Source organism: Lepidochelys olivacea (assembly GCF_965140295.1).
Source record: "Lepidochelys olivacea isolate rLepOli2 genome assembly, chromosome: 12".
NCBI lineage: Eukaryota > Metazoa > Chordata > Testudines > Cheloniidae > Lepidochelys > Lepidochelys olivacea.
Window position 1 is genome coordinate 4,228,413 of NC_140422.1, and position 12,379 is coordinate 4,240,791.

The 12,379-nt window shown below is 49.7% G+C and overlaps 2 protein-coding genes across 6 annotated transcripts in view; one reads left to right on the forward strand and one right to left on the reverse strand.

Moving 5' to 3' along the window:
• The window catches only part of TSNAXIP1 (translin associated factor X interacting protein 1), a 64,619-nt gene extending 60,061 nt beyond the window's left edge, over positions 1-4,558 (forward strand). The window contains exon 16 of the mRNA XM_084644747.1: positions 1,467-4,558. Within this exon, the coding sequence (XP_084500873.1) occupies positions 1,467-1,722 (256 nt within the window). The 3' untranslated portion in view covers positions 1,723-4,558. The remainder of the gene's footprint in view (positions 1-1,466) is intronic.
• A 114-nt stretch (positions 4,559-4,672) lies between these two features.
• The window catches only part of CENPT (centromere protein T), a 39,224-nt gene continuing 31,517 nt past the window's right edge, over positions 4,673-12,379 (reverse strand). For all 5 annotated transcript variants that reach the window (XM_084644748.1, XM_084644752.1, XM_084644750.1 and 2 more), the window contains exons 12-14: positions 7,676-7,840; positions 6,941-7,045; positions 4,673-5,158 (exon numbers count right to left, since the gene is read on the reverse strand). In XM_084644748.1, coding sequence (XP_084500874.1) covers positions 5,035-5,158; positions 6,941-7,045; positions 7,676-7,840 — 394 coding nt within the window. In that variant the 3' untranslated portion in view covers positions 4,673-5,034. The remainder of the gene's footprint in view (positions 5,159-6,940; positions 7,046-7,675; positions 7,841-12,379) is intronic.

Below are 12,379 nucleotides of genomic sequence, written 5' to 3' on the forward strand. Positions count from 1 at the left end.
ACGTGACTGGGACAGGGACCAGTTGGAGGGGACAGAGCAGAAGAGGTCAAGCTTGGGAGGGGGGGGGGAGAGTGGGCAGAATAATCTGTGCCCGCTAGAGAGCACTCCCCTTGAGCCTGGAATGGGACCCAAGATGCCTGAGTCTCACCATTCCTCTGCTGTCAGCAAAGAGCTGTGAAATCAGCAGGCAAAGCATCCCATCCCTGGCTAGTGCTGCTCTCCATAGAGGTTAAAAATCAACTACTGCAGTCAGTTACTCAGCTAAAGTGGCATAGATCTGGGCCGTGGCTCTAAAGGTTCCAGTGCTGCTGATGACCCACATGGTGTCAATATGTTGACACATGGTGGAATTTCTGTGCTTTTTGTAGTACCTAGAAATTACATACAAAAATGCCATTGAAAGAACATTATTAAGGTTGCAAAGTCAAGCACTCAAGAGTTAGGCAATGTCAGAATTAAGGGTACCATGCAACCTTCATTCAGCCCCCTCCTTCTGCATCTACATTATGATACCTACTTTAATTACATGACCACATGCTGTTTTCTCCCCATGACCTTGCTTGATTCAGTGCACAGAATGGACTTGCTCTGGGGATGAATCAGGGCTGTGTAGTAAAAGAGGCTGTTGTCTGTGGGACCCCTGGTTCATTGGTTGCAGAAGCTGGCAGGTGTGCAGTGAATGAGGTAGGGGATTGCAGGAAGAGACAGGATGGTCTCATGGTGAAGGCAGTTGAACGTTGCCCTGGAGAACTGAAGTCCAGCCCTATCTCCGCCAGAGAGGAGTTCCTATGTGCTGCTGGACCTGATTTCCAGAAGAGCTGAGCACTCCAATGCAACTGCCATCGATGTGAGTTGTGTGCTGAACATAGCAAGAGCCATATAAAGACAAAGTAGGTCCTAAGTGACTCAAATTGGGAACCTAAAATTAGTGACATTTGACCTTCATCTCTGTGCCCTAGCTCCCCCTGACAGTGGGGCAAATACCACCCTCTCCCCTCCCAGCTTGTTGTGAAAATCAGAGATGGTGAAGTTCTGACACTGTAAATCCCATGAGAAAAGTAATGGCTCTGTCTTCAAAGCAGGTTGAAGAGTGGCAGTCAGTAAATTCCCAGGGCCAAACAAAATATTGAATAGCTGCTCATCCCCTGAGCACCGTCCATCGTGTGCACAAAATGGAGACAGGAAATAGCATGAGCTATGAGTAGTTAGACTGTCATGCTGTAGCCACACAAGGGGGCTGGATTAAGGTCAAGCAGTCAGTCATAATTCTGGCAATTCTGAACATTTGAGAGCTTGACTTTGCAACACAGTAATACAGAACAGAGGCTGCAGGAGAGGGCAGAGGGGGAAGCATGGGAGGGGTCCTTGCTCCCCAGGAGATGGGTGTAGATTCCCAATGCTGCATTAATCTACAAGGATTTCCTGGGTCAGACATCATGTATTGTTTGGCTTGCTTTTGTACACAGGGAGGTGAAAGTGGACGATCTGAAGACAGCCTTCGGTGCCATTGATCCTGCTATTGATGACCTAACACTGGACGCCTACATTTGCCTGGCATTCCAGGCCTCAAAAGAACAGTGGGATCAGACTGGCTCTCTGCCTGTGGACACAGTGGTTGAGAGACTGCTGGCTGGAGACACAAAACGAATAGGCCCCCTTCCTGAAGAGATCTACACAAGCCTCTCAGAACGGGGAGAGGCAGAGGCCTACAATTATTGTTAAAGGGCTCCTCTCACCCCTTATGTACTCAGCTAAATACTTGTGTCTAGCTTTACAAAAGGGTACTCATAGGGGCTACTGCACTGAGTTTGTTTACAGGCTGACTGATCATTAACAGCAGAGAGGCTTGATCGATTTGTATCATCAGTAGTGCAGCCAGCTCAAGCAGATGAGAGTTCCTACGCAGCTCAGTGGCCTATGTAAATAGTTTAATTTCAGTTCTCTCTGGGAGCAGGGTTCACTTGGCATCCTGTCTGCAGTCCCAGCAGAGGCAGCTCATCCCTCCAAAGCAAGCTGGAGGCCAGGGACCACTAGTCTCTAGGGATGTCAGTGTCAATTTTCATGAACACTCCACTACTCACTTGATCATCACAGCTGCTGAGACCTTTAAGCCCTCCTTAAAGCCCAAGGCTGGGGCGCTGGTACTCAACAGCCTGGAAAATTAGACCCTCACTGTTTAAAAGACCCCACCACTCCTGTTTCCTCATGTTGAGAAGTCAGGCAAGTTTTCACAAGAGCAAGATTTCTAAAGAAGGGCTTGGCTACAGGGGAAAGTGATCCTGCTATAAGGTAGGGTGTGAATTTAAACTGCTTCAGTAATACAGCTGGAACTCTGTGGGGACACTTATTCCAGGGGGAGAGTGCCTTTTTCAATGAGGTTTGGGCAGTTTGGAAGTGGTTTAAGCTAAACCCCAAAAAGTCCCTCTCATCCCAAATAAGAGAGTCCCCAGTCTAGCTTGACAGGTATAACTGGACAAGTGGCCCTGGGGACAAGCCCTAGGACTCCAGCCCCAAAGGAAAGGGCCAAGGTGGTATGGGTAACTTTGCACAGCCATTCACTAATCCTTACCAGTGTGTGCCCACTCAGGGCTGGTCCTCTCAGAATTCCCTGAGCCCTCTGCTGCTTTGGGCCAAATGTCAGAGATCAGGAAAGCAGCTCTATGGCAGTTAGCTTGTTTACTCCACCACCTAGCAACTTAGAATTAAGAGTCACCCTGCCAGAATATAAACATCGGGCTTCTTCCCTTCCTCCTACCACACATTGGATGGGAGGGATGGGGAAAGCTGAAATGGCAGGAGATCTCTAGCTGAAGTAACAAACACCAGTTAGGTGCAAGCATGAAGTGGAATGTCAGCAAGAAGAGCCCCAGAAAAGTTGGGGTGCAGAGGCCCCACAACCTAGCTGGATTAGGGTAGGGAGGGGGTATGCTGTATGCTTCTGTGAAGTTCTTACCCCTGGAACACTGCATGCGGGCTGTGCATCTCCACACCAGGAAAAGTCTACACTGAGCAGGGAAAGCAACAATACAGCATAGCATAGCTAGAAACCAAACTACGGCAGTAGGTGGAAATAAGTCCGGAAACCCCTTGCCAGGAGAATAATGGTGAGTGTGGTGTGAGTGGGTGGAACTAGGCACAGTGGGGTGGAATTCAGTGACTATCAAGGAGCATTTCACTGAATTGTAATCAGTCTCTAACAGATATGGGTGAGCTCCATCACTGAAGGCACCTAGTACTGGGCTAGAGAAGACACGGGGCATACAGGATAGAGAGCAGTCCTACGTTAACACACCATGCAGCGGAATCAACAAGATCTGTTCATTTTATTTGTAGTGTTAATAAGTCTAGGTTTAAAATAGCTTCTGGATATTCAGAATGTAGATTTCCTATGTCCTCTTCTCTCCAATTACAATCTGACAACTTTGGAGGTCAGTCTGTGCCTAAAATCTTCTGTTTATTTAACTGTCAGGACACTGGCTGAGCTCCAAGCTGCCATGAAGCATTGCTTCTGGCTGCAGGAGGCAGAGCAACACAGATTCTTAGCTGGGACTTAGCCCTGGCTTACCCTCACCCCATGGTACGAGACCCCTTCCTCATGCCAATGCCATAAGCCCCTGCCGTCTGCTGAAGGCTGTTGGCCCTACTTGTCCAGGGACCCGCAAGAGTTGGTCTGGCTGTGGAAGAGCCCACGCATTAGCTGCCAGGATAGCTGAGTGAGGAGCCAGGGGCAGCAGTCTTAAGGCCAGCTGACTACTAAGGTGCAACCATCTCTATCTGCTAATGGTCTTGGGACATGAAGGTTCTGATTGTTTTCAGGGGAAGCTGGAAACACCAATTACTGAGCTGCTCTAGATCAGTATTTTTCAACACCTGAGTCACGACCCAGGACTGGGTTGCAGCAGGTAAGGTGCAGGGCGGCTCTGGGCAGCACCGCCGACTGGGACGTTAAAAGTCCTGTCTGCGGTGCTGCCCAGCTACCTGTTCTGACGCCATCCTGAGCCCCGGAAGCGGCCAGCAGCAGGTCCGGCTTCTGAGCAGGGGGCCACAGGGCTCTGTGCGCTGCCCCCGCCCTGAGCTCCAGCTCTGCACTCCCATTGGCCTGGGGGTGGGGCAGCAGAGCCTGCGGGTGAGAGCCACGTGGAGCTACTTGCACACCTCCACCTAGGAGCTGGACCCGCTGCTGGCCGCTTCAGGGGCGCAGCGCGGTCCGAGGATGGGCGGGAAGCTTGCCTCTGGACCCCTGCTGTGCTGCTGACTAGGAGTTGCCAGAGGTAAGTCCGTGCTCCAATCCCTGCGCCAGCCCAGAGCCCCTCCCTGACCCTGAACCCTTCATTCCTGGCCCCACTCTGCAGCCCTCTGGCCCAGCCCTGAGCCCCTCCCACACCCCAAGCCCCTCATCCCCAGCTCCTTGGGTTGTGGGCATCGATTTTCTTCAACTGGGTCCCCAGAAAAAAAGTTTGAAAACCACTGCTCTAGATGGATACCCTGGTGTATCTGCCAAGTAATCCGCTTGCCAGTACACCAAGGATTAAAGAGCAAATAAAGATTCCACCTAAAACACCTTCTACGAGCAGCCAGCCAGTTCCTGTGAAGAGCATGAGCAGAGCGAAGAGGCTGCGGGGAGCAGGACATGCTGTGCACCAGAAGGGGTGACCATGTAAGGGACTAGCAGTTCCTTGGAACACACAGCACCTGGGTGCTGCAAAACATCCACCTTTTATTGACATTTACACATTAGGAGACAAAGCAGCTCAGCTGCACGGGCATGTGATGTGGACACAGCACAGGGAGGTCATTTCTATCCGTGGGAGGGCTCCACTGTTCACGTAGGAGATCCAGTGAGCGTCAGTGAACTCAGAGGGTCAATCCAAGAGAATAACCTCCGCTAGCTATTCAACACCCTTAGGCCTGACTCAGTTTCTAATGTACAACCGCCGCAGGGAATCGGACAGGTCCTGTGAAGCAGCTTAAAGCCAGTCTCTGCTGTGGTGTTAAGTTCCCACGCATCTGAGGCAGGTCGGAGGCAGCACACATCTATTTGTGAGGGATCACTTTATTTCCACTCGTGGCAACTGGAATCAGTAGCTTCCTGTACTCCAGAGGAAGGTGGCGCTCTATCAGCACATGTAGAGGCATCTTGTCTGTCACCAGCCCTTGTCTTCGATTGAAGAGGCGAGGGGAAAGAGAATAAACAGTGTGGTCCATTTAATCAGACTACCCTGACAAGATCTGTACCCAAATCCCCTTGGGGGTTTGCTCAAAGAGGACATTTTACCCTGTTAATAATGGTAATACAGATCCCACCGCTGCCTGTGCGGTGCTAAGGCCAGACACGGTCACACTTACACCCAGTTACAGCAAGCATGGGTGTGCCAGATGTCCTCAGCCCCAGCGAGCAGAGGAGTTCTTACCCAACCTGCTCTGCACATGCTCAGAAATATCTGGGGGTTATCAGACAGATCCACTTTTCTACAAGGAAGGCTTTTACAGAACTGGCTGGAGCACAGTGTCCTACTTGTAGAGGGCAGCAAGTGGCTGCCAATTCCCCCAGTCCAGGGGAGGGGGATGAAATTTTGTTCTCTCAGTTATGAGCCAAGAACAGTTCCTTAACCAGAGCTGAGGAGGTGTACATCATACATCAAACTATTCTGAAGTGCAAACACAGGACTCCACATGCAGAGTTCCCACCACTGGCCAAAGTCCCCTGATGGGCCCTCAGCCAGTTCACACTAATTCTAACACACTTCTCAGCCAGAGGGACAGGAATGTATCTTCTAGGAGTCTGACCGATAAACTCTGGAAGAACCAATGTTAGTCCCATTTTAGACACAAATGCAATTGTAGCCTTGAATGAATTGTCACGTCCTGGGGAATCCCTGGAATGGAATGAGCGCGGGGCTTTTCAAGGAGACAGTAGGATAATGATTTGGGTGGCTTCAGAGCTACCCCAGTTTTTTGGCTAGACAAGAGCCTCAGAATATAGAAAGGGTTTGTCAAGGTTCTCCTAGGCTTTGGGCATGGCAAGGACATTGCCAACAGCTTCAGCCACCAGTGAATGCTCAAGCTTTCAACAGCCAGCTTTCAACAGCGTGCTGCTCGGCCCAGAATTCACAGGCTGTGAGGATTAAAGTGAATTATCAAGCAGCAGTTGTTGCCTGGGGGCTGTCTGAGCCGCAGGTAAGCGGCATTACTCCCACTGCAGATTTTAGTCATTTCCCAAAAAGGAGAAGCCTAACACCCTTGTCAAGAAGCTACATAACTGTGCAAACCTGAATAAACTGAGTGCTTCACAAATTCTACTCATGCAGTTTCTGAGCAGAGCAATAGACTGTATGTAACTGTTATATTAACATGCACCACCAACAAAGCGCTGTGTTAGGAACAGAGACAACAAGGTTGAGTGTTGGAATCCTTGGCTAGATACAATGGATGAGCTAGCTTCTTCGTTTCCTGCAGGGCCCATACTTGCAGAGGCAGGAATCTAGACACTCCTTGGATACCAATATTTACAGAGAACACTGATATTACAAGTGAACTGCCCTAAATTCTGACTTAACTCTGAGGATGCCAGGCACTGCCAAATACAGGGAACACTGGAAACTGTCCTATAGCTCCAGAAGGTGTTACAGCCAGGAGCATATACCAGGGATGCCACAGGGGACTAAAAGCAGAGAGGGGATCAGTACCTTGCTGGTCAAAGGGTTAGATCAGAGTTAAAGTCTGTCGGGAACTAGTTTCTAGTCTGAGAATGGGCTCCCACCCCAGCCTGGGGCTCCAAGATGCCGGCTGGGGTTGTATCCTCTTCACCCACCCTCTCTCCCTAACCACTTGTCAGTGAGAGATGCTTCACCCCTTGGGAGCTTTTGAAATGCTCCCATGAGCAAATTTGTTTGCACTTCTCTTTCATGTGACCAACATAATAGAATAAACTCCACCCTACCTTCTCATGAGGAGCTCCAGGTCAGCTTCCTCCACAGTCTTCCTCCTAGCATGCATGGTGTAAGCCTCCAAGTCGTTACTGAGCTGCCTGAAGTACACCTCCACGCTGGAGGGGAGGGGAGGAGAGAAGTTAATCAGCAGAACACAAAAGCTGCTGCATCCTCCTCCTCAGCCCTTTCTCCAGGGCTATCTACGCTGCAACTAATCACAGCACAGGTTGCTGCCTTCCAGGAACGGAGAGGTGCGAGGGGCCCCACCCCAAGGACAATCAGAAAGCTCCAGAGCTGTGGGGATTAGTAGATGGTAGAATACACCGCTGCACTGAGCTGGAACAGCTCTCCTGGGGTGTTCTGCACCACACAAAGCCCTGCCCTTCACCACGCCCAGTTTCACACTCACTGACATGTTCCACAGCCAGATTCCTGCCAGCCCCTCTGCACCACTATTAGAAGAAAGATACCCAAGTAACACAAATATGGCTGGTTTACACGGAGACCTCGGGCCCTAAACCCAAGGCTCCTGCACAGCAGCATGGGGTGCTGAGCACTGCACCCCCCCAACAGTGCTTATGGACAGGCCAGGTCTGTGTTGAGAATGTAGTCTGCCCCCTCTCTCTCACCGCATGGCAGCCCCTTTCTGCCACGCCTTCCTCTACTTAGTTGGAAAGGGCTACAGGACAGCAGGTCTACGGGCAGGTAACGGGGGCTGGGGAGCAGAGGAGTTTGCTGCTACTCACCACTTCTCAACAACCTTAAATGCATCTCTGGCCACCGGCACTTTCACATAATGGCTAAAGATCTTCTTCACCAAGCTGCTGGGTAGTGCAGGCTCTCGCTTTCTCCTGGGAGCCATCGCTGTTCTCTTTGCAGCCTGTTGACCCAGGGGAGGCTTTGGGGGAAACCTGCCAGGAAACAAAGCACTAAGCAAACCAAACAAGCAGGCAGAGTGGGTGGAAGAGAAGTGAGAGCACAAATGAGTTCTGGCAGAGGAACCCACAACTGAACACAAAGAAGGGCCAGTCCTGGCATGCCCTAGGGCCTTTCTGTCTGCTCTCTCCGAAGGCTGGAAGAGCCAGAGGACTCGCCCCCTTTGCGAGACTCTCCTGCAGTATTACAGCACCTTTGGGAGAGTTACGGCTAGGGCCAGGATTTCGGGACTGGGTATGTACATCTGTGGGGCTGGTTTGCAGGCACCGTCAGCAGAACTATGCAAGGGGGGGAACTACAAATGCGCAGAAACTGTTCTGGGGCCAAGTCACCACTGTGCATCCAATCCCACAGCAGTGTGGGAAGCTGGGTAGCTCTGCAAGCCAGCTCTGCACACTCAGATGAGGGCCTCAAGACTCACTTAGCCACATTTTTGCCAGTTGACAAAAGTTAACAGGTGAGGAGTGGATGGAGGAAGCAGGAAGACCAAGACCCAAAGGGAATCCTAGATCTTACAGGATTGCCTTTGGAGTAGTTTGACCATCTTCAGTAATTGCAAACGGGGCATTTTTCTCCTAGCTATTCCGCCCCCAGAGTTCATAAGTTGCTTATTTTAAGTATCATAATGCTCTTACACAGACACTGTCCTGTACCGCTCTGCAGAAGGATCCTCTTAATGGTAACCTTCCTCTTTGGAACAGAAGCCCCAGTCCAAGTGTGTGTTATTACGACTACCACCTAGCAATGCTACTGCACTTCTCATTTGTAGAGCCCAAAGCACGTTACAGAGTTAGCCAGCATCACTGTTACCATTTTACAGAGGGGAAAAGGAGACACTGAGAGGGGCCAGGGTCACCCAGCAGTGACAGAGCAGAGGGTAGAATCCAGGACTCCGGAGTCTCAGTCCAGTCCTCCCAGAGACCCTGCACACAAGGTCTCTATCGGACTCGCCCTTCACCCCATCTGCATGGTCTTTGGTCAGAGCTCCAGCTCAGGGGTTTTCAGACTTTTGTCCTGGTGACCCCTTTCACATTGCAAGCCATTGTCTGTGACCCCCGCTATCAATTAAAAACACTTCTTAATATATTTAACACTATTATAAATGCTGGAGGCCAAGTGGGGTTTGGGGTGGAGGCCAAGTGGGGTTTGGGGTGGAGGCCGACAGCTCACAACCCCCCCCATGTAATAACCTCACGACCCCCTCAAGGGTCCCAACCCCCAGTTTCAGAACCCCTACTCTAGCAGGACTGTGCAAATGGATGGTATAGGCAGCTGGAAACAAATCAGCCCCATAGATGAATGAAGTATGTGAAGAAGCTGGGGTATGAAGATGGAAAAAGGACGCCTTGGTTCTAACATATGTGATCTTGGGCAAGTTACTGCCCCTGTGTCCCAGTACCCATCTGTCAAATGGGGATATGCATGCCTGACTCGTGGGGGAGGTCAGGGGTTGAAATGCTTTGGGATTCCCTCTGACCACTACTGCATGCTGCTCATCTATGTGAGACTAATGACACTTGCCAGGTCCGACCCTGAGCAGATCAGCAGTGACCACCGGGCTCCGGAAGTGAAGCTGATGGAGTCAAGGGCACAGGCAGCATTTTTGTCCATCCTCTTGGTTGAGGATAAGGGCCCAGGTAGGGACACATGCACCCTAGACATGAATGCAAGGCTGCACAGATGGTGTAGATGGGAGGGCTTTGGCTACCTTGACCATGGAATGCTGTTTTGGGAAGGACTGCTGGAAAGAGTTGGGGTCCACCTAACCAAGAAGGAGAAGAGCATCTTTGGACACCAATTGCCAACCTAGTGGGGATGGCTTTAAACTACAATCCAAGGGGCAGGTAACTATTAAAAAAAGGCAACCTTAACAAAGGGCTAGATGTGTATGTGTGGGTGGTGGGGAAATGGACAATTACAATAGTGTCAGAGGGGAAACAGTGAGCGAATCTAAACAGATCTTCGAGATCTGTACACAAGCTAAGTTATGACTTAATTGGCATCACTGACTTGGGATAAATCTCATGACTGGAATATTGGTCTGGAGGGGTAAAGCTTGTTCAGGAAAAAGAGGCAGGGGAAAAAAGGGTGGAGGTGTCGCATCGTACATCAAGAATATAGACACTTGTTCTGAGGTCCAGAAGGAGGGGAGAAGCAGACCAGCTGAAAGCCTCTGGTGGCGATAAAAGGGGGGAACGACAACAGAGTGACATCATGATAGGGGTCTACTATAGACCACCAAATCAGGAGGAAGAAATGGATGCAGTATTTCTAAAACAAACAACAGAAATATGCAAAATGTAAGACCTAGTGGTAAAGCGGGACTAACTTTCCAGACATCCGCTAGAAAAGTAATGTAACAAAATAAGTTCTTGGGATGTACTGGGGACAACTTGTTTCAGAAGGTGGAGGAAGTAACCAGGGCTCAGCCCTTTAGATGTGATTCTGACCAAGGGAGGAATTGGTTGCAAATCTGAAGGTGGAAGGCAGTTTGAGTGAAAATGACCATGCAGGGCTAGGCTTATGATAATAGAATCATAGAATATCAGGGTTGGAAGGGACCTCAGGAGGTCATCTAGTCCAACCCCCTGCTCAAAGCAGGACCAATCCCCAACTAAATCATCCCAGCCAGGGCTTTCTCAAGCCTGACCTTAAAAATAAATAAGGAAGGAGATTCCACTACCTCCCTAGGTAACGCATTCCAGTGTTTCACCACCCTCCTAGTGAAAAAGTTTTTCCTAATATCCAACCTAAACCTCCCCCACTGTAACTTGAGACCATTACTCCTTGTTCTGTCATCAGCTACCACTGAGAACAGTCTAATTTCATTATTCTAAAGAAAGGAAGGAGTGAGAGCAGCAGGGTAAGGACAATGGACTTCAAAAAAGCAGATTTCAGCAAACTCAAAGACCTGGTAGGTAAGGTACCATGGGAACAAAATCTAAGGGAAAAGACCAGGAGAGCTGGCAGTTTCTCAAAGAGACAATATTAAAGGTACAACAAACTATCCTGATGTGAAGGAAAGAAGAAGAATAGTAAGAGGCCAATATGGCTCCATCAAGAGCTCTTTAATGACCTGACTATAAAAAAGGAATCCCACAAAAAGTGGTAGCATGGACAAGTTGATAAGGTGAAGTACAAAGAATAGCAGAAGCATGTGGGGACAAAATCAGAAAGGCCAAGGCACAAAATGAGTTACACCTAGCAAGAGACATAAAAGGCAGTAAGAAATGGTTATTTAAATACATTAGGAACAAAAGAAAGACAAAGGAAAATGTAGGTCCTCTTCTTAGCAGGCATATTTAGTCTTGAGAAAAGAACACTGTGGGGGGGAATGCAATAACAGTCTTCAAATATATTCAGGGCTGTTATAAAGAGGACAGTGATCAATTGATCCACAGAAGGTAGGACAAAAAGTAATCTGTAGCAAGGGAGATTTAGATTAGATATTGGGAAAAGCTTTCTAACTCTCAGGGTAGTTAAACTCTGCAATAGGCTTCCCCAGGCGGTTGTGGAATCCCCAACACTGGAAGTTTTTAAGAACAGATTGGACAAAACTGTCAGGGACGGTCTAGGTTTACTTGCTCCTGCCTCGGTGCAAGGGGCTGGACATGATGACCTCTCGAGGTCCCTTCCAGTCCTACATTTCTATGATTCTGTGAAAGGCACTTTGCCCCCAATCCTGCAGATCATGGCCCTAAAGACAGAGTAGCTGGTCATGGGAGGATTGCACCAACAGAAGGGGATTCCCTGGTGGCATAACACAAGTGCTGTGGCTCTTACACTGGCCATCTGCACCACCAAACTCCCACGCTCTCTCTGGATGTGAAACAGGCACCTGCTGGTTTCGCTGGCTGAGGTTCTGCATTGTGTCACACATTACTGTGCTTTTCTACTGACCAATCCTTCACCATATCCTGTAACGCAGAATGAGCACGGCCAGCCCAAGCTGTGATGCATCCTTTGCCATCTCCGTTCAGAGCAGCGTCCACCATGAGTGCTTACAATATCACCCTCCGCCATACCACTGGAGAAGCCAGACAAAGCCCAGATAGTCCTGGGGCTGGAGAGACTGAATTCCAGGGGCAGAAGAACCTCTTATTGCCGGCTCTGATGAAGCACATGGCTGGCCAGGTGGTATCAGCCATTAACCTGACTGGTTTAGAGTGATCCAGGGCAGAGGTGCCTTTTGTGCCTCCAGTCAGGTACAGCCCACACTCTGTACTGGGAAGTGCACTAGTCACTGGGCAATAGTGGACAGTGGCTTTCAAAATCCAAAACACCACAGTTCATTTAACACGATAAAGGGACTTGCATCTTGCCTTGCCTTGCCAGGATCTCAGGGTTCCAATTTTGGGCTATTGCTATTTACTATGGGGGGGGATAGCTCAGTGGTTTGAGCATTGGCCTGCTAAACCCAGGGTTGTGAGCTCAATCCTTGAGGGGGCCATTTAGGGATCTGGGGCAAAAATTGGGGATTAGTCCTGCTTCAAGCAGGGGGTTGGACTATATGA